The 26,640-nt window shown below is 38.7% G+C and overlaps 1 protein-coding gene across 1 annotated transcript in view; it reads left to right on the forward strand.

The window, feature by feature from the left end:
- usp43a (ubiquitin specific peptidase 43a) overlaps positions 1-26,640 on the forward strand; it is a 103,739-nt gene that overhangs the window by 44,486 nt on the left and 32,613 nt on the right. Inside the window, exons 3-6 of the mRNA XM_058640595.1 lie at positions 1,172-1,275; positions 11,591-11,683; positions 14,876-15,011; positions 16,044-16,188. Of these exons, the coding sequence (XP_058496578.1) occupies positions 1,172-1,275; positions 11,591-11,683; positions 14,876-15,011; positions 16,044-16,188 (478 nt within the window). The remainder of the gene's footprint in view (positions 1-1,171; positions 1,276-11,590; positions 11,684-14,875; positions 15,012-16,043; positions 16,189-26,640) is intronic.

Below are 26,640 nucleotides of genomic sequence, written 5' to 3' on the forward strand. Positions count from 1 at the left end.
AACCAAAATCTTGTTCTGCATATTCACATGCAGCATCTGATTGCATTTAAAGATAGTTAACATTGGGTCAGCTATCAGGTGCGCGAGTAAGTCATGATGTCAGCCAGTGAGCTCACCTAAATGTGTGCATTGTGTGCAGGAGTGCATTTGTTTTTGTTTTTTTTAGTGTTATTAATTGCACCTGTGCTCGTGCTGTTATGAGGTGCCAACATTTCTGCCATAAACAAGTGTGACTCTGCTTGATTTATGGCCAATGCTGACACATGGTGCCAAATGCTGAAGAAAACATATAGGAGTGAGGAGAACAAGTACTATTTTTAAGATTTTCTTACCTAACATTGTGATTAAACACTGATATTAAGTTGTTTTTTTTTATTACTAAATATCAACATTTCGTGTGGTGATGGTTCTCAGTGAAAACAACATCACTGTGCCGGTTTATTTGTTTACAAATGCACATTTTCTCCATGTGTATTATTTACGTTCTTGTTTGGGTTACTTCTGTATATTGTAGAATAATGCATATATTCTTTCTGTATGTCCATATCTTTTATATGTCTATATATTTTTTTAATGTAATTCTTTCCATTTGTCTAGGATCAATACAGAGCTGGTTCTAACTTCCTGCCTTATCAGTCATTACTGAGTACCCAGCTTTAGCTGACAGCTCTTATAGATTCATCAATCTGCTGCATTATATCAAGTCATACTTGTCCATCTTTTATTCATTGCCAACATTTGTAAAAGTACTTTTATTCCCCTCCTGCTGAATCCGACGCAGCATGAAGAGTCTCACAGCGGTTTAGTTTACTCAGTAAATATCGACGTGACAATGAGGATGTTTGACATCTCAAATACTGATTGTGCCAGTGATTGCCGTTTTAACTTTGCTCCTCTTTTGCGCTAACGTTTTATGAATGACTTAAGTTTTTTAATGTCATTATTTCTTCTTTGCACTGTCATGTAAATAGCAAGTAAGTGTACATTTTACACATAATCTGATACTGAAAATAGAACAGTACATTAGGATATACAGCTTTTTTAATATCATCGAGAGGATGATGATTGTTTTTGTGCATTTTTCTTTTGAACATATAGCATCTGTGTGCATCTAAATATTGCTGGAAAGGTAATTGTAATACCTGTGCATTGCTCTTGTCTTTGTCTGCAGGGACCCAGTCCATTGGACGAGTCTTCCAGTCCCACTTTAGCCAGCACCCAGCAGCCTCGAGGTCGCCACAGTTTTGTCCAGGAACACTTCCAGGCTCAGTACAGGTGAGAGGCAGGAACATAGACAACATGCTCCGATATTTCTGAAGCTTTGTTTTCATGGTTGAGTGAAAATCTGCAAACGCAGAAAAGGTCCAATGAACACATCTCAACGCTCTTGGTAAAAAGTAGGATCGAAACTATCCTCATCAATTATGCAGGATGCACAAAAAACAAATGCCCCGAGTTTATGTTTGAATGAACAGAGTGCATTTCATAGCATTAAACCGATAGATATTCAGCACAGGTGAGAATGTATTTTCTCTCCCGTGGATAAGAATCAGTAGCTTGAGAAAGTAGGTCACAGACAGGCCTGCAAATGATTTCAGGGGATTTATCTTTAGTACTGGCTTCTGGGTCTTATTGCTTTATTCACAGTGGAAAGTCGGAGACCGTGGTTCTCAAGTTTAATAGACCCTCTAATAGAAGTGACTCTAGACCTTTCAGTAATCTTGTCAGCGTATGTTGACTTAACAGTGAACTTTGGTCGATGGATGGTAAATCAAGGTGATTTAGTCCAGGAGATGGTTTCACTTCTGACTTTAATGTTGTGGCTGGATGATTTGAAATGACAACCTTTGGAGACGAGTGTTAAACTCATACCAAAGCCAAAAACGGCAAAGATCTCATCTTTTCTTTTTTTTAAGTGTTGTTTTTAGGCCTTTATTGTAATTCAACTTCTGAGAGTTTATAGAGGAAATAGATTCATTATTAAAATAATCAGAAATAAAGAATGTGTTATTTCGTGTGACAACACAACATGATATATGCATTGCTAAATATCAGGAACTAATTAAATTCAAAGGTATTGTGTGTAGAATGTTGCAACAGTTGCGCATTACAGCTAAATATCCTTCACCTCACCTTTCCCTTCCACATGTGTTGGAGAACAAATGTAGCCTTCAGGTAGCATAAAAACCTGTTGTAAAACCATGCTGGCAGCCCTTGTAGAGCTGACCCAGCTTCTAATATACATATAAAAGGCTAATTATTGGTTAATTAAAACAGCGATTCATACAATCAGGAGATTGTACACCTAAAAAAAAGTCTTATAATTTTATCCCCAATTTCTGCCAAATGACAGTTAGTTGAATGATAGTTTCACCCAAATTGTACACACTGGGCCTTTGAAAGCAGATAAAAAAATGAAGGGATGATTTGATGACTGTGTGTGACAGGTGTCTTCATCTTGTCAGGACTCTTCCCTGGTTGCTGAGGGCGTGTGGAACTGGTTTAACATTGTTTTACTGTTGGCACTTCATTCCAGGTCTAGATAAGCTTTTCATTCAGTTTGTCAAGATTACAGAGTTGCCCTCATCACCACCCTGCTGTGTCTGACTTCAGGATCAAATGAGTTACAAATGGGTTTAACTTTCTACTCTTCTCCGCTTCTTTGAATCCAATTCTCTGGTTTCAGTCAGGTGGAAAATGGGCAAAGGCTTATTTGTGTGAATTGAGAGGAAAGGTTTACAGAATCATGTCGAACGCGAAGCATGTGCAAGCTTTTGAACAAGCTTGAAATAGTAAATGCATACGAACACACAAGGTCTATCAGCGTTAATGCCAGATGTAAATTATCGTTCACTCAGAAAATGGAAAAAAGAACTTGATGATCATTCTTCTTACCATCTGAATACAATCAGCAGAGAGTGCACCTCGTTTGTGTTTGTGTGAACTCAGTCACCTTATAGCAGTTTATAGTGTGAGAAAATAAAAAAAGGTCTGCCTGACACACATGTACATTATTCACTGTGTGATTAACCTTTGAGTTCATCCATTGAAGGATGGTGGATTGAATGTTTGGAATTGGACTGTTTCCCTGTACTTTAGTCTTTCTTTCTCTTCCCAGTTCACACACACACGTTTGCGCAGCATTCAAAGTGAGGACCCTTTAGGACCGGGTTTTAGACTTTATCAGAACTACTAGACCTGAAAAGGTCAGTGTTAATGCCAGAAAAGTTCCAGAATGTGCCAGAAATGAGGTTACAAATACAATTTTACACACTCACACACATGGCAACATGCTTTATCCTTGTTCTTTCAAACACAAAGACATTGATGCGAGGTTTATATGCACACACGTATGATCGTTACTGTGATGCTGTGATTATAGATAACATGCCATTGCAGCCTGGCTCTGCTTTGTCTTTGCCACAGAGGCTAAAGCGCTGAGTCGTGATCACTGCCGAGGCAAACTTCTCAATGAAATACTGATTCTAGGTCTGTAAGTTGTATACATTCACCGTGATTGGTTCAAAGAGAGTGTTGCCCCTTAAATAGAGCAGCTTTTCTGTGGAACTATACAACTCACGATGAGCACCATCTGGCGCAGTTACACCGTCATATATGGATACATATTAATGGGTGCATTTCCTGTTACTTAATAACTCCATGAATAAATGAAGCTCTTAACTCTCTTGCCTTTCCTACAGTATTCCCTCCCCTTCCCTTACATTCCCTTATCTCATGATCTGCCCTCGTTAATCTGTTGTTGTTTTTTTCCTCACTGAACTTTATTCAAAATAATTTCAAACTGTCAAAAACCTCCTCAATATTGCCTACTACGAGTCTGTGGTAATAAGATCTGAATGAAGCACCAGTGGCGTCCCTACGCTGCACAACTCACCACATAAATTCTGATTGAATTAACTCAGTGTTTAATTCTGAGACAGTTTTCTTCCAGGTGACTCACTCACTCACTCACTCACTCAGATGGTTGGGAATATGTCGTCTTCCCTGCATTTGTTTGGCCCATTCTGCATCATTATGCTGTCTTAGTCTGAGGTGGATTATTATGTCTGCAGACTAAATCCAGATCAGACTTGTCAGGAGTTAAGAGGCGTATTCCTTCATCTCCTCTCATTTTTCACTCTTTTGCTCTTCAGCTCCTCTTTACATCATGTAGTCATCGGGGGGGAACTGCAGTCACTTTGACTCTAAGTACAGACTAACAAAAGAAGCAATCCCTCCTTCACAGCCTCAGTGTCTACTTTTTGTTTCTGGCTGCAGCTTTGTCTGTCTGCGTGTCTCTCTGAATCTCTCTCTGTCCTTATACCTTTCTCTCTGTGTCTGTAAAACTTGGTTGGCCCCTCTTTCTTCCCTCCTCTTCCTTCCTGATTCTTTTTTTATCTCACAGAGATGCTCCTCAGAGGCATTCAGGGGAGTTGTCTGATCTGAATAAATGTTTGCGATTAGAGCTAGGGCTGTCTTGTGGTTTGGGCTGCTGAAGTGGGAGCCGGTGCCCTAGTCACAGTGAGCTGTGCCGCAGCGTTTAAATGAGTCTTTGACAAAGCCTCCCTCCGTCTGTCACTCTCAGTTTGTGGCATCTATATTTAATGGCGTAGGAGACATGCAGAAAGCCCCAGCATCTATCTCCATCTAGATAAAAAAGAGAGTTGCATCGGTTTTTTTCTGTAACAGTGCCCTTTATTTAGATGCTACAAAGCCCCACACGTGACATAGGAAGAAAAAAAACTCTAATTTGTGGCACATGAAACACTAATTAATAATATTCATATCATTCCCATGAATTACCCTGGGCCGAAGCTGCACGATGGACAGAGATAATGTGATTGCATTTTATTTTAGATTGGGAATGAGGTACAAAGATATTCTCAAACGCCTGGCATTGCAAGGAATGATCATTACAGAATTATTACACGAAATGGGTATAACAAGTGTACAAAATATTAATTTGCACGCATATTATACCTATTTCATGGCCACAAATTAGCATTTTGTGCACATTATACCTATGTTATGTTAGGTTTTATATCTGGGGTTCCGTTAAGATGCAGATGCAAGGAGAAAGTAAATACTAGAGCTGAAACAATTCATCGATTAATCGATTAGTAAATTAATTATAATTAATAATTAATTTACTATTTAATAAACTATTTTGATAATTGATTAATCGGTTTATATCGGGTTTTTTCATGATTAAAACTAGATTAACGATTGTTTAAGCTTCTTAAATGTGAATATTTTCTTCATTTCTTTGCTCTGGATAAAAAAAATAAATCATTTAAAGTCAATCATTTTGGTTTGTGGACAAAACAAGACATTTGCGAACATCATCATTTCCAAATTTGATGAACACCAATCAACATTTTTTAAGGTTCTCTGATATTTTATAAATCAAACGATTAATCGATTATGAAAATAATCGTTAGTTGCAGCTCTAGTAAATACAGCTCTAATAAAACAATATAAATAAATATAAATATCGTCCGATAGATTCTCATTTTTAGAATGTAAATATAAAAATACAAGCATACCACACTGTTTGGCTAGACCGTGGAAGTTGAGGCAAGAGTGGTAAACAGTTAATATTGTACAAGTCACAGCTCAAAAAACCTTTCAAAAAGTTCTCTCTGCCAATCAAATGTTTTTATAGCACATTCTTCGAAGGCTCAACACTCTTCACGTCTTCAAAGCTGCCCTGCAGAGTCTCCACTTTCCCCCCCAATGATTCACTCAGCCTGGGATGTGCTGGCATTCACCTCTCAGAGGCATCTGTCTCATATTTCCACACCACACAGCTGAGTGACTGCTGAGAAATACAGCCAGACACTGACCCTCCTTACTGTGATTTGGACATTTTCACCACCCACAGCGTTTTCTACACGTGCCACTCTCCCTCCCTCTGAAACCACCCAGGTCCCTGTAATATCAGACTCTGAAGTGGATTCTAGGCAGTTATTACAGGCCATTATCAAATCCTTATCAGAACCCTTTCATCTCTTTTTATGAGGCAAACATGAAAGTTGAGTCATATAGTGGTTTACTGTCACTGTAATCTCAGGCCACATCCCTACTATCACATTTTCATTTTCACATCAGATCAGACTAGGTCCAAATGAGAGTAATCTGCCTCCACTCTATCACCGGAAAATGTACAAACATACAGTATGTCATGTAACCCTTCAGGTACACCAAGCATGTGCCTGTGATTGCTAAGAGGAAACAGTTTCCCTCCTCCGCACTTGTGTACTTGGTTTCAGAAAGCGCGGTTAATGAGAAACAGCAAATGGTGAGAGATAAGAGACAGATTCTCTTTCTGTGAGGCTGATGAGGTGAAACTGAAACCCAGAGAATGTGTAAGAGACCTTTCCAAACTAAGTTGACTGAAAGACGTATGTGCAAAAAATAGACATTTACTCATATTTGACTTGGCTGTGCCGTGATGGACATAAACATCACTCCGTTGTGTCTGTTATGAGACAAATTATTGTCAGAAATTGCAATTTTTCATCTCAGAACTCATCGGTTTATGTTATTATTTGTCTGATTATAAAGAGTTCATCAGTTAATGTGACTATGAGTGAGTACATTTAATAAATACATTATTAAGACTGATGAAGCCGTCCCATTAGACTGATACATTTATCTCTTTACTATGAATAATCGTTAGATAATACCCAGTGACTGTCAACAAGCATTTTTGCTTGAAATGCTCACCGTTAGTGTGGCTCCAGTCCCTGGATTAGATCCTGTCAGATGGATCCAATCCCCGCTGAATTTGTGTGTGATGAACGGTATGTTGCCTGGCCCGAAGGGCAAATATACAGTCCCTCATTCACACCTGCAGGTAATTTGTAGTCTTCAATTGAGATAAACCCCAATTTGCCCCAAGTTCTAAGAGTGTGGGAAGAAACTGGATTACCGAGAGAGAAGACTTGTGCACACACGGGACGCACGCACGCACACATACAGACTACAGTACACACACAAGTCGATCTAGGTTTCAAACTGAGAAAAGTTTTCCTGTGAAGAAAGCAAGGAGGAAATTTAGAAGGCATGAAGATGACACTGAGTGTTCAATCATGTCTCCAAAACTAGAGTGAAATTGACAGAGACTGTGCATTTGAGAATTTGTGTGTGTGTGCGTGTGTGTGTATGTGTATGTCTGTGAACTATATAGGCATGGAAGCATGTGTGTGTGTGTGTGTGTGTGTGAATGTGAATGTGATTTCCCTTGACAGGAGGTCTCTCCCCATACTTTTTGATAGAGGAAGATAAGTGCCCTCCAATTCACAGCCAGTGACACATGACTGACTGACTGACTGACTGACTGACTGACTGACAGGCAGGCAGACAAAAGCAAATTAACTAACTCGGTCCCAGAAGGAAGAGCATTGACCTTTGGAGCTGGAGTTGTGTTTAGCTGCTAGTTTGTTGACTGCATTAAAAATCTGTTTTGTGTCACCTTGGCAAGAAGACAAACAATCAATTTAGCCTCCTAAGCAAGCAATATATATGCAGGTGCTCTAGGTTCTAATGGTCTAATTTTACTTTTAATGCATCCATTTTTTTTTTTTAACCCAGCTATTTTTGGCTGGTCTATAAAAACATGGTTGTTATATTTGCAATATACTATTGCTATTAACATAATTAAAACATGATGACGCTTTTATTATCATTTGTGTCAAGTGTCTTTGAGCACTTGTTAAATGCACTATACAGATCAAATGTATTATTTATTAATATTATCAGAGATACAGCAGACACGGCAGATCAGTGATTTAAGTGTGGGCCGTGATGTTATAATCAAATCAAAAAAGATGACAAAACTAAAAACTAAAATCAATTCATTAACCTTGTTTGGCAGCAGCAGCAGAAACTAGATTGTGGTTGTCATTGAACTGTATTGTTTACCCTTGATTTGCAGACACATTTGAAGGGATTGTTGGTACAGTTGAACCTGACTGGCTTATGAAGCTTATTTGCTATAGGCCAACTCAAAAGAAACTCATAACCTCAATTTTCTCTGTCTCCTTCTTTCTTATTTTTTTGTTTTAAAGTTAGCCTGTAGCCTACCCACTGCACCAACACTTTAAATGAGGTTCTGAGTGCACAGGCTGTTTCTTACAAGTGCACACTCAAAGCTGAAAAAAACAAAGCACTCAACAAACCCGTTTTATTACAGTTGTTGCCGAACACTGGGTGTAAGCCATGTTGATTTTAGCCGTCAATCAAATAATCAGGAGGTGCAACTGAATCTTAATTAGTTGTGTTTGTTTCACAAACTGTGCAAATTAGAAAGCTGCATCGGTTTTGTTTTTGAACCGAGTGAACTGTGAATCATACACCTGTCAGGCTCACCAGCTCATTTTGAAATGATTAATTAGCGCCAGTCTGTTCGAGCAGCGATTGAGATTCGTTATTCGAGGGGCACCTCAGGTTTAACGGTTTGGAAATAAAGTGAGGTTGAGACTTTTTGGTCACGTGCAGAGGTGGAATAGGGATTATTTTTTGATAGAGGATTTTGAAGATGGAGGTGACAGAGAAGGACCACAGAGAAGGTCCATGGATGTTGTGAAGGGGGACATGAGGACAGTCAGTGTAATAGAAGAGGACGGGACAAGATAGAGGTAGATGATCTGCTGTGGCGCCCTCTAAACGGAGAAGCCCCAAGAAGAAGAGGAATTGGTGTCAAAAACATAAATCTACTATCATTGACGAGGAAATAACAATACCTACTGTATGTAATAGTGAAGCAGATTTCTTCTTAAATTCTATTTATATCAAACCTTTTGAACAGGCTCAGCTCATTCCTGACACATTACATAATAAATTCCATCACTTTTTCTTATTGTCCCTGTACAGCATGTATTACATCATCTACACCACTCAGTGTCTCAGTTCTTTACTGCATGTCTCTGTATTTGGTTTGTGTGTTTTGTGGTGCATGTGTTGTCAGAGACTGTTGATGCTCTCTTCATTTCAACTCCTTCTTACATTCACGTGTCGTCTTCTTCTTCTGCACTGAGCTCGTAGTGAATCCGCTGTTGCTCCAGGTGTCTGGTCTAAGTGAAAGAGTGATGGTCTTTTGGTTTGACAGCTGAATATTGTTCATAAGTTACACGTACGTACACACACACACACACAGCGGTGAGACTACATGGAAACACTGTCAGCCTCATCCCGAGCTTTAGAGCGGTGTGTGCGTGCACAGCCTGTCAGTCTGCCTTACAGAGAACAAAACTGGCATCATTAGTGAGCCTGTAGATGTCTGTCACGGCACACCAGGTTGAATAATGTCAGCGAGGAAATGTGGAATATGAAAAGTATTGTATTATTTTCCAGTGTATAAGTACATTTGTTGAGTCTGCTTCATGCAACTTGCACAGTATGCATATGCACACACTCACGGGAAAAGATAATTGTGCAGAATTGTTGTAATATTTCTGTCTTCGTGCAGCAAAAAGGCACAGTGAAATTGATCGATTCAGCCAATTATAAGCTACTACTTTACAATATGTCCAATAAACCTTACATAAAAAGTCTGTAGGAAAATGATCCGACTTCTCACTTGATTGTTTACATCAGTAAACATTTCGGTCTCAAGTGATCGTTTCGGGTGTTTTTCAATAAAACGTGACATCAATTTTAGTAGATTTTGTTCCACATTTAGAGGAAAATAGACAATAAAACACATATGAGTGGACACCAGTGTTTGACAGCTGGTGTTTTCCAATAGGAGCCTGGTTGCAGGTGACATCTGTGAACTTCTGTTTGCAAAACATCGTGTTTTTTGTTTTAAACTACATTTATTTAATTTAACTACACTAAGTAACCATGGGTTAACACGTCCACATCAGTATTTGCACACTTTGATCCTAGAAAGGATAAAAAGGTCATGTATTTTAAGTTCACAGCTTCCAACTGTAGAAAACTGGAGATGACAATGAACGATCAAATGCAACATGCATTTTAAACATCTATGAATGTATAATTAAGATATTATCTTATCTAGATCTTACTATTAAGATAATAAATAGAATATGCAGTATCGACGGTGAGTAACCAGAATATATACAGCATGAGCTTGTCAAGGATCGCACAAATGAAAGATATGGTATTACACTCTCACACTGCGAGGGTTGTGTGACATTCCAACAAACTGATCTGCTTTTTTTTCCCACACATAATTCCCCAAAAAGAAAGTATTACTGTTGGGGTTAGGAGAGAGCAACATGTGCTTTGAGGCTTGATTTGGGTCATGGTTTCTTAAGGTAAAGGAAAGAAAGTGTTCATGCATGACTGGAACCTGACTGTGGATTTGTAGTCAGAGAAGACTTTTTTTTGTATTCGCTCATCCATCCCTGCTCTAATTCCACTGCTTGTTTCAGTCACACAATCCTCTTTGCAGTGAAGATATGCCGAGGAATATCGGAGACCTGGATATTCATATGTTATTTGACACTGAATGAACCACAAGTTCAAAAGTAACCATTTCAGGATAGTAGAACTATAGTTTATATAGTTAGATATTTATGAATTCATCAATAAATGAATTAATGAATGCATATGATATGCTGTATATTACAGTGATAACTGTAAGATACTATAATCCACAAACACACAATCATCCTCTGTGATCAGTTTCCGTCCCGTTAGCTCATGTCTGTGTCTTTCTCTCCTGCAGCGTTGTTAGTTTTTGTTCCTTTGACTGTCCTGCTGCCAACTTTCTGTTCATTCTTAATCCTCTGAGCTCTGCATGCACTTTGTTGTCCTTCTTTTCTTCTCTGTGCCTTTGTTTCTCCTGCTTTTCCAACAACCACCATAAACCCTTTGCCCTTCACTTCACTCCGTCAAAGGTCACCTTTATTCCTTTTTCCCGCCGTCTCTAAATATATGACACTTTCATCTTTTACCTTTCCTTTCTGCTTTTTCGGTTAATGCAGGATCTCATCTGCCTAATGCAGTTTTCATTTTGTGCAAAATATTCTTAGCAGCATCCCACCTCTGTTGCGTTGCTTCCCTTTCTTCCACAGCAGATTGAGTACAGATGTCCCCTTTCAGTACTTAGTATTCACCACGACCATTTAACCATCAATGACGATTCATTTCTATTCCCCAATATACTCAATGCTAATGGGGGAAGGTCTGTGAGGGTTCTCCGTCTTCAAGGTCATAGTCATCTTCAGTAGTGAGCTGTAGGCAACTGGACTTGTTTGAGTTAATGTGAAGATGTTTTTAACCTCTCACCCAAGAGGCTTCTTCAGTTCTGAGGGGGAATGTGGCAATTTGGGTTGCAGACATTGATTTTCCATCTGTTCACTGTGCGAATTCTTATACAATGAATGGTTTTCATCTCATGGCCATTCAAAGGAAGGTCACTGGACCATCAGCCTGATGTAAGAGGAGATTTTATTTGGTTTAAACAGGATCATAGTAGAGAACGATGTGTCATAGGTAAAGTAAACATATGTATTGTATGTAATAATGTTTCCATTCAAGACTATCAAACTCTGGGTGCGCCGAGTTCATACTTGTAACAGATGATTGAAATGTACTTGTTTTTGTGTCTCCTCAGGTCATCTCTGACATGCCCTCATTGCCTTAAGCAAAGCAACACCTTCGACCCGTTTTTATGTATCTCCCTGCCAATCCCACTTCGACAAACCAGGTGATGTATAACAAAATCATAAGCATATTTATTAGAATTTATAATTCTTATAATGTCTAATAAGAACTAACTTTTGCATGGGTGTGTGGGTTTTAAAAAGCATTGTGTCAAATAGTACATTTATTGAGTGTATGTGTTGAGAAAATTATACTGTACTGTAATTCATTCATTTATTTATTCGTTCATCCTCTACAGTGTTTGACAAATACTGTATTTATTCTAATGAGATTCACCATATACATTAGCAGTGATCGGCAGACGTTATCTGATACTTTCTTTTTTATGCCACTTTGTGATGCGATAACATGTGGACCCGCCACGTGTTGACCATAAGGTATCAAAGGTATCAACAGGGCTTAACATTTCAGCATCATCATTATCATCACTTGACAAATTGTCCAGTGTATCCTCATACAAATGACTTACACCTGTAATGAGGACCTTTTGTTGTGGAAAAATAACACCATAAATTACTTAAATTTGGTCGTACTTTTATTGTGGTAGGTCATCTGTGGCGGTGCTTTTATTTTGAAAGGTTAAAATACCGGAAGTAGAAGGAAAAACGAGAAACGTAGTGCCAATTAAGGCTGCAAACGAGTCTCAAGCACTTTTCATGGTTTGTTTTAGCACCTGGCTGACAAGGGCACAAGGTGTGTATATGTTTTGTTGTATTATGTGTGTTTTGAGTTGTTTTTAATCTCAGTTAGTCCTTTATAGAGTTTGAAAGAGTGAATGTGTGAATGTTATGCTAGTAGCATCACTTCCTTATTACATCATTAGCATCATCCTATATGTGAGTTATTTGCACAGTTAACTCTTTTACAAGGAAACATACAATTTGAAGCTATTAAGGTGTTGTTTACTAAAATATAAATAATATGTTTGGTTAGAAATATTGTACATTTAGTACTCCAGTAGAGGTTGTCCGAAATAGCGTTGAAAGGGCTAAAGAGGAGTTAAAGGGAGATAACTCTTATGTTTATGTGAGTAACATGGCATGTTTGAAGTGAATTTAGTTTTCAATAAAGCTTTCTGAACCACCAGTAAAAAAGCCAGACTATTATTCAGCCAGGGATGCTACAGATACCTCTACCCCCTACTGATAGAGGTCATGTGCATGTTGACGTTTTGAAATTAGTTCACTGTGGGTCCTAGTGACCATGGCATACTAGGTTACCACCGTATTGCAGATTATGTCCCACGTTTAATCCATTTCCTTTATACATGTGTCTCCCGTCATGCCATAAAACAAAATTTAATTTGCCTACATTCAGTGCTGGACGAAACCTCCTATCTTCAAGCGTGCAGACGTCTCTGCTGTGCGTCCTCTCTGCATGGCTTCCACAGAGCTAAACCCAGACTTGGTTCTCTGACAGTGTGTGGTTTGTCCCTCTCTGCAGTTGCTTGAGCCCAGCATAAAGGCAAATTCATTCAGGTTCAGGGTGGACTCACTGCTGGCTACATACTGAATGACCAAACACACATGCACATGGATACACAAATACACACACACACACACACACACTGGCCTCATTGCACTGTCCTGCTGCAGCAGCAGTATCCCAGCAGAATGCCTGATAAGTCTGAGGCCCCCTGAGACACAGCAGGGTCTGGCTCACAGTTTAGCATCAGGGCCTGGGTGCTGCAGATAATGCCAGTATGTATATAGTACCAAAAGAGAGTGAGAAGGAGAGGATGTAGTTTCATTGTAATCATTTAACTGTGTACATGTAAGTATTGCCAAGATTGTCCTCTGTAGAACACTTTGAAATATTTAGAGTTCTTAGCTTTGCCAAGATGGTACTCATGGGTGGCTTATTCATTAAGGTGAAGTGAATCAGTTGGTTTCACACATGGCTTTGACACCAGAAAGCACCAGCACGGCTTCCATTCAGGCTCTAGTTCTTGGTGCCCTCAGCAAACCAACCTGCATTCACCCCTCCCGGAAATAAAGTTCCACCAGCCATCAACGGGTTCATCCTGCTGTACAGACATGGATGGCCTCTACAAAACAAGGCCCTTGCCCTAAATACATATAAAAAGGCTTTTTCTAAGGCTATGAAAACCATAGGCTTTTATTTTGCAGCAAGTACACACTCATAGTTATGGATAACATGACCATCCAGTGTCTTTGATGAGTATTGTGTTTAAATGGAGTACATCCACAGGTTGGTTTGTGACGGGAAGAAAGGTGAGAAACAACATTGTTGATAGTGATCTTACATAAATAAATGTATCTTGTCAACCCCAATGATTCAGTTTAATCCAGGTGAACAGGCTCTAAAGCAGCACTGAACAGGCTCTAAAGCAGCGCCATGAAGGATACTGTCTTCTACAAGGCAACTCTCATCTTGTTTCATTTCACATCTTGGTGTCTCGAGCATTAAAAAAAAGGAAAAAAAGAAAAGCTGCTTAGATCCCCACTATCTGCTCAGTACAAGTACACGTTACTTAGTTGAATAATGCATGATGGGAAACAGGAAGAGGTGCTGCCATCTTCTTTCCAAATGAGAAGGCGTGACCTTGATCTTTTTCTTCTCACACTTGTCTTTTACTGTACTCTGTATTGTCTTTCTTTCGTGTTCACTCAAATCCTTATCAAACTCCATCCTCAGTTACAGATCCCACCCTCTTTTTTATTGGATTTTCTCTCCCATGTTTTTCTTGTTCTCCCAATTTCCATCCCTGCCATTCCTTAGAGGATGCGTTCACATTGCGGTAAATCAGGCATGTTCCAGCACACAGCAGCTTCCTGTGGGACCATTATCAGTCAAACACAAGACACGCGCATGCACACACACACAAATACACGAGACAAATGAAACACAACATCTGAAAATAATTAAATCAGGCACAGACAAATCAGACAGTTTATGCCCATGAGATTTAAACAGCTCAACACTGAATTTCAAACTCTCATTTCATCAAATATTTTGTTTTGCTGTTTAGTAGCAGATATAAAAGTTGTACTAACACAATAATTATTTTCTAATGTTATGTAAATGTACTGACTGACTCCTTCCAACTTCAACAGTGTAGAAACTTCTTCAACTTCTACAGTAATGTTAACATTGTATTAAAATATTATCTGTCTTCTCCCTGTCCTTGTGCCCCTCCCTCCATAACACAAATATACACACACAAAAATGCACATACTCCCCGTCCTTCCCCTTCCTTTTGTTTACCTCACAGGCCGCTGTGTGTCACGCTGGTGTTCAGTGCAAAGGGTCATAGATATTTGCGGGTTGGACTGGCCGTACCTCTTTTTGGTAACTTGTCCCTCCTGAGAACCATGGTGGCAGAGGAGGGCAACATCTCCCCAGACCAGGTACACACACACACACACACACATATGAATCTGTAATGTATTATAATAATCATAAACTTTCTTTATTTTTATTACAGCGCAAAGTGCTTCACAATAAAAGGAAAATAACATTTTAAACAGAAAAGAGATGCAAATACAACAATAAAATAACACAGGGTGGAATGAAATAGGAAAAGTCTAAAGTCAAAAAGTGATGTTTTATGTAAAACAAAAGATGCAAATAAAACAGTAAAAATACAATTGTGCCGATTGTTTTACCCTACGTCTACTGACTTACAATTAAGTTTTGATAAAGGGAGCGTGGCTAAATACCATTGAGAAATGCTCGCGTATGCATAAAACTACATTTTCTAGCTTCCTTTCAAAAATTGGCTTCCCAAGGTGGCTGCTTTTTCTAATCCATCAACATTTTCCTCCTGCCTCTTCTTTTGATCATACTGGACGTTGTACCCAAGTACATCCATTTTGTCCAGTGTAATTTGTTGTGATCTTATTAGATTGCTGAATTCATCTGTAGGATGCTTTAGACATTCTGAAGGTAATGGTTCATTTCTCAGTCTAGTGCATCCTTTAAATATAAACAACTGTTTGTTAATTGTCAAATGGGTTCACACAATGTTTATTCAACCTATCAGCTCCACATGACTCATTTCAGTGTCTCTCAAGCTGTATTTAGATCTTGTGTGGCCCCGGCGGCATTTCTGCGCTGCACAAAGGAAGTGATTAGTTTTACATCAACACAGACAGAGGCAAGACAGCTGCAAACAGGTTGGAGTATGAATGAAAACACAAAGAATCACCTTGATTCAGAAGTGAAAAAACTTTAAAACATACACACAAACGCTCCCTCAGTCAGGTCTGGTAGTATTTCCTGACAGTGCCCAATTCAGATAAAGGATGCAGCATAAAAATAGTCTTATATTGTACAAACCAAAAGCAGACAAAATAATATAAAACATCAACAACTACAAACATCACCAAAAATAACACATTTATGCAGTTTTAAATTTGTTATATTGACCTTTTCTCCAGGTCATCCTGTCAGAGTTGTACACCACGGGTTTCCAGCGCTCCTTCTTTGATGACGACGACCTGACAGTCGTTGCTGACAGCGACGTGGTGTACGCTTTTCAGGCTCCTCCCATCTACAGTCGTGGAGGTTCTGCTCCACACTCAGGTAACTGAACAAGGCTCCCATCAAAACCACTGCTGACTCTGAGACAGTCATCCTCTGTGTGGCATCTTCATTAGCTTGTCTTCACACCTGTTTGCACTTGCACTTATTATTGTTTTTCACTTTCGGTGAGCACTGACATTTCATCGACCACAGTGTTTCTCACTGGCAGATTTTTCACTTTGCGGCGTCTGCAGTGTTCTTTGTATTTCTCCACTCAGGCTTTTTTATGCATGATAGAACGCATATTGAATTAAATGCGACTGTGAGTTTATGGTCATTAACTTGACCTGCGTTGGTAGACAATTAGGAAAGTTGGGGGATTTTTCAATACCTCTGTTGCTTATTGGTTCCTTTATGAGATCAGTTATATACTTCACACGCTGTTGACCGATTAATTGGGCCGATTGTTGCCATTTTAAAATGGATTATTACTAGGTTTTACTACATATTATTAAGTGTGATATGTGTAGATTTACACATTTCATTCTCAGAAACAATTGATAAATGCTGCTATGTTAATAAAACTTGTTTTTTTTTACATCCACACGTTTATTTGAAGTGCACACATTTAATATTTAGTTCAAATATCATTGTCATCTAAAATATAGAAATGCAGTGCAGTGAGAGACAAAATGTAGAGACAGGCCAAAGGTATTTGACTGTTATAGTTGATCAAATTGTCATTTTAACTTAAAAAAAATCCATATCAAAACTGGCGGTCAACTTCTACTGCTGTCAAAGCACCAGGACACAGAGAGGGCGTCTTCAAGAGAGGTTACAGATCTCTAATTATAATTATAACATAAGATTTGGAGAACACACACGCACACATGTGCAAATCAAGTTGGTATTAAATCCATTACTGTTATATATACAGGGTCCTCAAAAAGGTTTACAGCAAACACTCACACAGACAGAGAGACAGAGACAGAAATGTATATGTAATGAATCAAACTTAAGTGCTCTCTGGCAAATTCGGCTCCCATTCTTGTAAGCAGTCTGATGAAAATGATGAATGGCCTTTACCTTGGAATAATTCACAACATCACAGCGGGGCCAGATTGTAGGATATTATAACTTCATTCAGCGGGATTTATGTCGTGAGATATAAAGTGTAGCGCATGGATTTACACACTTATTACTGCTGAGATCATAAGGTGTCAATGCGGAGATAGAAGATGATGAATGGTAGCATTTGCAGTGTAATTTAGTTTCAGTAAAGAGGAGAGCGGCTTGAAACTGCGTTATAACCCAAGGAAAGTTTTTATAAAGAGCTATAATTAATTTTTTATGGTCTGAAGCAGAACTAGACCTTGTGCTTTTTTGTCATAGGATTGTTCACACAGCTGTTGTTGGTAGTTTTTCAGAACTTCAGCTCTCATTGGCGTGTATGGATTAAAACTGCATGAAGTAAAAGAAGCTTTATAGGTCTGAAGGTATCATTGTGTTTAGTAAGGTTATAAGAACATCTTTTATTTAAGACCTATGGGAGAACACTTTGTCAGTACAGTATAATAATTTTACTCCCAAGTTTATTGTATATGAAACATTATGGCTGAGACCAATAATCAATTACTTAAGGATTTTCTGCCATTTTAAACAGCTAACTGATTAATCAAGAAAATCAGATTAGAACAGATCAAAAAATCAGATCAACAGATTAAGCAATTATGAAAAGTGATAAACCGATAAATCACTCATCGTCCTTCATAAACACAATAATTCCTCAAAATGACCCTGGTTCTAAAATGACTTAGTTTTTTAAAGTAGTTTCTCAGTGTTGCATAATAGCATTCATTTTTCTTCAGGTATTATATAACTATGTTCTACACAACTCCTCACATTGGTCTTATGTTGCTAAGGTCTCTATAGTCTCCACTGGTTTTTAGTTTGTTTTTTCAGCTTATGAGAAAACGTGAAAACTGCTGACTGATGATGGTGCAGAAAAGCCTGCAGGACCAACAGTGTAATGAAAAATGCAGCTTCCTGGGCAGGTCTGAGATGTGTTTGTTTGGCATGTTCATGGAATCATTTCATTTTCATTTGTTACCTTTGTTTGAACAAGTTTATTGATAAAGAAGAGAGTGAATACATGTGTGCTCAGAGAGGTTTGAGCATTAATTGATTGATACCACTTGTTTGTGTCTGATACCGATTGCACAGCCTTGAATATCTACTAATAGTTATATCAGTTGTATTGGCTGTTTTGCCTCTCTTCTTTTATCTCAAAATAATCTCCTGATAGCCTCTGCTTAATGATCCATTTATGTAATAATTTAGGGTTTTTGGATTCATGTTTTTCTTTTACAAATATCCCATGTAGTGAGTTTGATTATAGGCCCATCCCTATTTTAACGAAAAGGGACAACAGATAGGAATAAGCCAAATTACCACACATTACGGTTGGACGGGAATTATGTTGTGTTGCAAATTCCTGTGTCTGTCTCCTCCTCCACATTACTTGACTGCGTGAAGAAAAGGGTCATGAGGATGGAAAAGAGGTGGAGGTAGAGGAAGAGATAAAAGCGATCGTTGATATGGACCCATGCATGATAAGTAGACATCAATTTATGGCAAAAGGCAACTAGAGAATATAGACCTCAAGTAATTGTATTTCATGCAGAGAATTCCTCTGTTTTCCTATGTATGTATTTTAATATGGGATCTGAAATTCTCCAGCTTTATTAGGAAACGTTCTCTGGGATATTGAAACGGCTCCACTACCAGGTACAATAATGAGGTTTTGCATTCACAGAAGGTCTCATGATTGAAAATACTGAAAAATCAATTGCGTCCAGAACCCCACAAGAGCAACCTATTTCAGCTCCAGCAATTCAGGGAATTTGCACATAAATAGAGTGATACAAAAAAAGACTTTGAATTGAGTATGAGCTCAGGGACGCTTAGCGTGCTAAATCTGTGTGATGTTCAATTTGGTGTTCTGGCATTGAAAAAGTAAAGGTCAGGCTGGGTTATGCGTTTCATGAGAAATCGAGGGGGCAATTAAGATTTGACAGAGACCGACTGGGTCAAAGAGAGCGCGGGGTGAGTGTGTGTTCGTCACTGCGTTGTCACGAACAGAGGATTCTGTGGAAAACATGGTAGAAAAACAAACCTCTCACAGAACACAACAAGATCTATTGGGAAGTGACTCACACTAATAGTGTCTACATTTGGAGATAGATACTCAAACCTTTTTTTTACTTCTGTCCCCTTGTATACTGTCACTCCTCAAACTGCAGCAGGTTATACGAGTGTTGAGATCCTGTTACAGTGAACTGCGGAGCTGAGAGAAAATCACTGTGTCATTTCCATCAACTCACTGAAGGCTACATACACACAAGTGGAGGGTCAGTGATTTCTCATGGCTCTGAGGGGTTTATCTGAGCAGTCGCTTCAGTCAGTCAGCTCCCCACAGTGGAGCTATTACTTCTATGTGAATGCACTTTTATACGCACACACATACACACACGTTTGTGCAGCATTCAAAGTGAAGACGCTCATAGACATAATGCATTCCTTCCCTAGACCCTTACCCTAACCTTAAAGGAATACTTCACCGATTTGCATTTAGCCTGGAGTAGGGGTAGTATTTTTGAAAAATGATGCTTCCCATCCTCAGTTTTCCCTGAGTCAAGAAATATCTTCATTCTTTTTTTTGTTACGTGCCCAGCAGTGACACTTTTTCCAAGCCTTGGTCTGGGGCTTGAAACTGCAACGCTAATTCCATACTTTTTAGACCCACTCGTAGGGGGACGGGACCTCATTCCAAGAATGTAAACGGTGTCCACCATCTTTGCTAACAGTTACGCAGTAACAGGACTAAGTGTCACTGGTGGGCACGTAACAAAGAAAATAATGTAGATATTTCTCAACTCTGGGGAAACTGAGGTTGGGAAGCACAACTTTTCAAAAATACTATCCCTATTCTAGTAATACAAAGCTAAATGCAAAACGGTGAAGTATTCCTTTAACCATCACAAGTAAATGCCTAACTCTAAGATGTGAGGACCAGCCAAACATCCTCACTTTCCCAAAATGTCCTCACTCCCTATGGTTGATATTTTCTCTTGGACTACCCCTTTTTTCATGTCACAACATGGAAACATTGGTTTGGCATCAAGGGATATTAGTGAACAAGCACAGAACAGATTGGACAGTAAAAAATACAAGCACAAAGGTGGGAGACGACATGCTACAAAAGTCTTCTGCTGGATTTGAATATGTTCCTAATTTCTAAGCAAAAGCATAAGGACATTGCTTTTAGTTTAAAATGTGTAGTGTTCATGCTTTTAAATATGCTGGGTTCATTTCTGTGTAAATCTGTGAAGACCACTAGTGATGAGCTATAATTATGCAATAAAATGCATGACTTTGTTTTTGATAACGTTGTAATGTATGCAGCTTTCATCCACAGCTTTAAAACTGCTGATGAGTACGGGTACACTCACTGCCACACGTGTACTCGTGAATTTGTACCGACACTGAGACAAAGACGTCACAAATGCAAGTTGAACACAATTAAGTAGCTACGCATCCTGTGTACTTCCATTACAGCCAGTCGCAGGTGCCCAAAGCAAACTGGTTGCAAAGAAGCAAAATTATTCCAGGAAAATTTCCCTGGGGACTTCTTCTTGTTCCTCTGACTCAAAATTTTAAAATAACCCGAGGAGAATGACAGTAGAAAGAACGACAGTCGATGCTCTGATCAGTGTGACTGCGTCTGGAAGGTGTTCGTTCTCAAGTCATCCGGTAAACAGCAAGACTCGGCTCCGCTGCTTCATTAACAATGACACAAATTGATAAATGTCTGTGCTAATAATGCCAACCTGAAATCTTCTTCTGCCCACAAACAGTATAATCCACAAAACAACTTAATTGTGTTTAGGTGAATCAGGCCACAGAGGATGATAAAGTTTAAAAAGCCTCACATCCCAGCTTCTGATATAACAAATGCAGTCCAATTTACTGAGCATAACACAGCACAGTTATAGCAGCTAAGCACTGAGGTGTGGTTATTCTTTTTTGCATAGGATTTCACTGAACCAATATTTGAGACATACCATTTCAACGATGGCAACTCAGCTACTCTGTTGTTTCCCCGTAACACAAGGAGATGGCATGCTGTTGTGGCCGTTGTTTACATTATATTGTGCTTTTCTTTTTTATCAAAGGGTAAAAAGAAAAGCAGGTTCAGGTGTCTGCAGGCGCTCCTCTGCTAGTTTTCTGCTAGAACCTCTGATTCATCCAGGGCCAAGCCCATGGCCCCCTGGGTATTTTTAGTCAGGTGTGTGTGGATCGCACTGACAGGGTCACTCATCTCGTCTTGGACCACTTGGGAAAAAGTGTCATTTCTAGTCAGTATGTGCTCAAAGTCCTTTTTGTGTGTGTGTGTGTGTGTGTGTGTGTGTGTTAGGCAAGTGGTGTTATTTTTACACATCAGTAATGAACAGTGAAGTGAAGTGTTTTGAAAAATAAGACATCAATGTTAAAAGACTTTGCCTGTGGTGCAGAAGCAAAATGTGATCATCTACTAAAAGTTAATTGTTTGTGTGCAGAAACTCATCATCTATAGATAATTACACTAAGCAGACTTCATTTTTACACTGTGACTTAAAAGAGGGTCTTTACATGAGATTATGAAATATCAAATGATTGTGTTTAGTACGACTGGACTTTTAAAATACGTGTAAACATGCTAGTGCAACTGTAATTACAAACAAAATATAAATTTCAGATGATTCCATTGGTAGTCAAATTACTTCTTCTGGTATACGTTAAATCAGACCCAAGCTGGCCTTGATGCTCTGTACCATACATGCAGTAGAGAATAGAAAAGAATAGAATAAAAGATGAAGCTGTTTAACAAAAGGAATGACAACAGCTATAATAAGTCCAGTGCATTTTTGGATTCACACAAGCCAAAAAAAAAAATGCTGCTGGCTAACGTTTGGTCTCTGATGTAATAGGTCAACCTTACAATGCCTTATACTAAGAAGCTGAAAGAAGGAAGGCCTGTGGCCACTTAGTGTAGAGGAGGCTGACACACTTCATCAATAAAGTACTTTACTGGAACAAGAATAGAAGTAAAATGATATGATGAGGTCAAGCTACAATCATAGCTTCAACAACAGCTAGATTTAAGAAATATTCCTTGTCATCATTTTCCATTCTTCAGACAGATACATGACACTTTGCAACTGTAAAATTTAACTGCAGTTGTAGTTAGGGGCGGGAATCACAGGTACCTCACAATGCGATACACGATACTTGGTCCACGATATCAATCATATCACGATACAGCGATATATTGTGAGACAATCACATAGCGATACATCGCGACATCTGTCGAACTGAAGAAAACAAAATGTCCGTAAAAAGTTCAACGTGCAGGATTTCTCTAGTTATTCACAACATACAGAACAAAGTGCATAAAGTCGATGTATTGACCGTGGATGAAGCATCTCTTGACGTAGCTTTATCTGCCATTATCTGCCCGCTGTAAACTCCCTCTTCTTTGGCCAAGTAACTTCCACCAAAGTTTCCCTCATTCATTTGAGCAGTGCTACCGTGAGGAGACGTGAAGTAGTGACGTGGATTATTGTATTGCACGCAGAAAGACCACGGCATATCACCAAATCTATATTGTGACCCACCTCTAGTTCTTATTGTGTTTAGATGTGAGAGTCTCCCTTTCAGGCACAACAGTCTGTCAGTTATCCTTCTCACAGAATCTGATACTAGCAACTGTTAGTATCTGTTTCCTGCTTTAATTTCCTGACTGCTGCTGGCTGCAGCTTGGGACTGAGGCGTTACAGTGTGTGTGAGAGGGGCACGAGTGCAACAGGGGAGAGAGATGAGTAAAGGATTATACAGAGAGACGAAATGGAGGAAGGTGAGAAGAGCAGAAGAGACATATTGTGCTCCTCCGGGCTGATCTGTTTAAGATCATCTTAATCACCACCAATCTCGAGTGATTTCTGTTTCTTCTCTCTCGTTCAGTTTCTCCAAATCCCCAAATTTCTCCATCTGTTTCGTTTAATCCCACTCTTTCTCAGTTCACCTACATTCACTGCTGTTAAAAAAGTAGACTACTACAAGATTCTGGGAAGCGCTGTATTTCTTTCTTTTCACTATCATCGCAATCTCTCTGTTTCCGTCCACTGTGTGCTCCTTTCTCTTTCTTTCCCGTCTTTGTCTCCTCCCTCTGCTAACACCTCCTGCTGTCTTTATTTCTCCTGTGCCTATATCATGGAGGGAGGGAAGAGGAGGTGAGAATGAGAGTGTACGGCTGGAGGTTCTCCCAGGACATATTTTGGACATGTGGGAGAAATCACATTGCTCGCCTGCATATTACTTTCTGTTTCGGAAATACTCTTTTTTTTTTTTTTTTTGTCAGTATTCTAGAAATAAACAGTTTCCTCTCATTTATTTATTGGAGAGTTTTGAAAGTGAGCACCTCAGCTGATTCTTAAGGAAGGTTATTCCATATTTGATTATCATTACTCAAGTTGGCAAAGAAAGGGCAACTTGAATAATGATCTAAAATGAGTAAGAATGTTGTCAAGTGTTTATTATGGATTTTAAAAAAAGTGAGTAATCGTCATTAAATCTGACATAAATCTCAATTATTCATTTAAATCAATGGAGATGATATGATTAACCGCCTCCCTAATATTCCTCTGTTGAACCAGAACATCAACTTCACTCACTGAAAAAAAAATCTCCCTAATTTTTCCAGTTATTTCAAAACAAACCCAAAATACAATCTAAAAGAATCATAGTGAGTTTTCTATAAACAAAATATTCAGTCAAGCTAGTAACGGAAAATTGTGTCGGCCTCTCTCTTTATCTAAACACAATGTGATTCATGTCTGAGGGAGTTTAACCTGACAACACTGTTATCATATGAACTTTGCCTGCACCCAATTATTGCATAGTTCTGCTCCGATAGTGACAGACCTTCAAATACAGTATTTGTTTGACCGAGACCATCTCGACCCCTCCAATGCACTCTCTGAGAAACAACTGTGAGGAGGTGCAGCTCTAAAAGACCTCGTTCAGAACTGGTACTAACATCAACAAACCACATTCAGTAAATGGCAGCATTGACATGTTGGTATTTACTGAATGCGGTTTGTTTTCGGGCCCTATTTTTAAAATGTTTTCGTTGACAATGTGGGAGATAAAGCTGTGCAAGTTAAACATTTTGTTATGTAGTTAATTGGGTTAAGTTGGTTTATCTAAGTGAATCAAACCTTCAGTCTTTTATTGGGTTTATTGTTTTTTTTTATTTTTTGCTCATGTTTTTCCTCAGATTGAGCTCCTGAGACTCCCGGCTCACAAACAATGTGATGTGTCTCATGAGCGTTATTTTTATTATCATTAATGTTATGTTCATGTGTGTTTTTAGTCTGTTATATTTTTTTTACCTAACTGCACAGAAACTTTATCCAACCTCACCACTATGATGCACATTTTCTTGTAGACTGTTATATTTGAGTCAGGGATGGTTGTTCATTTGTCCTGACATTGATACATTTTTAAAATGGTGTCTTTAGCTGTTTTTTTATGACCACACTTCACTTTATCACCTTTTTGAATCTTGCACCTGGCAAATACTCCATATTTCAGAAAACTAAAACTAAAACTGAACTAAAACTAAGCATTTACACAAAATAAAACCTAGCAAACCCACTCTAAGTCAAAACTAAATAAAAAGTAAAACTAATGAAAAATCCTGAACTATTATAACCTTGATTGTAACCGAAGGAGTTATTTTTGCTGCATTTCTCATTGTCTGTTGTTGGCTGGGGCCCAAAGCGTCACCTGGTTGTACATAAGGAGATTTGTCTGTGAGCAACAACTTTCGTTTTGCTTTCTGTCGGTTTATCACTCACAACACAGCACCACGTGTTTATTGAAATGAGTCATTTTCGTACACTTTGTGTATCAATGTCCAATTGTTTGTAATGTGGTTCTCCATGGAGATGATTTATAAAAAAATGTTTTCTTATAAAAGCAGTAGCTCACATTAGGCTGTGATATATCGTCATATCACAGCTAAAGGGTTTCGCTTTGAACTACACCCTTAGCTGTGATATGATGACAATTTGAGCTATTGCTTAATAACATTGGCACAACGTTGGTAGTGACTGTAGCGTGGGGGTGTGGTTTCAGTCCCTGTGGGGCAGGGTTTTATACACACAGCAACATGACAGTGACATTACTGTTCATTAAAAAATACTTAAAGACCCCATTGAGACCTGGCATTAACTTCCGTCCTGAGAGATCTGATCACAAAGGACGGCGCTAAGTGCGGCTGTTCACACCTGTGTCTCCTGTGAGCGCTTGTGATCCCTGTGCTGTAAGCGAACACGCGTGATTGTCACGTCTGTCTGCAGGAACAAAATAATGGTTTTAATTTCTCTGACTGTACAGCTATGTTTATTGTCAACGTGTGTGTCAGCGAGTCTAAAGGTCGTCTAAAGGTCATCTAAAGGGCAGGCAGCATGCAGACCACAATACATTTGGTTTGCTTTTGTCTGCTATAAATAATAAAAGGAAACGTGAGTCATATTTAAAGCATTTCCTTTTTTCATCTGATCAGAAATTTGGCCAAAAACATTACCACGATAAAAATGTTTCAAATGAGTCACCACGGAAAATGATTGTATTATATAATATTATATAAAAAGTTTTGCTCCTGGGTGAAGGTTGAAGAAAGCAGTTCACTTTATTTCTGTAATTTTTTATGGACAGAAAACAAATTGTGTTTACTTGTGTTTACTGATATTGAACCTAATATTTTATTGATATTAAACGAAATGATCGATATATATGTACTGTTATTGAATGTTTTTTTACACAGTAATGTTGGCGAACAAGATGTAAGTCATAGTCATGATATTACATGTCATTAAAGGTGTAGGTGTTTTGGCAAATAGTATTTATGAATGAGATTAGCATATACAGGAAATTAATGTAATTCAACATTGTTTGTGTGTGTTGGATCATACAGACATATCTTCTGATAACATCAGAGATTATGCTTCCATGGAGAGAAGAGGCTGGGCCTTGTGTATCCCCTTCAGCTATTACTAACATGTCCAAGTGTTTGTGGATCTGATATATTTTATTTTTTTAAATTTTTTTTAAAGACCTTTGCATAGCAGTTTCTTGTTTTGGCACACAACACTATGGTGTGATCTCTGTCAATTTTAGTCCGGCCTCCCCGCTTCATGGAATAAGCAGCAAAGCTGCTTTAAACTAGACTTTGTTTACCGGCACAACCATTAGGAGCAATGTGTCTTGCCCAAGGACACATTGGCACGAAGAGTAACGGAGCCGTGAATCAATCCCATAACCTTCCAGTTGAAAGACGACTCGCTCTACCACTGAGCTACCGTCGCTCTAAAATGACTAACGCTTTTATTGAAGAAGTGCAGTAGA

The sequence above is a fragment of the Solea solea genome, chromosome 10, assembly GCF_958295425.1.
Source record: "Solea solea chromosome 10, fSolSol10.1, whole genome shotgun sequence".
NCBI lineage: Eukaryota > Metazoa > Chordata > Actinopteri > Pleuronectiformes > Soleidae > Solea > Solea solea.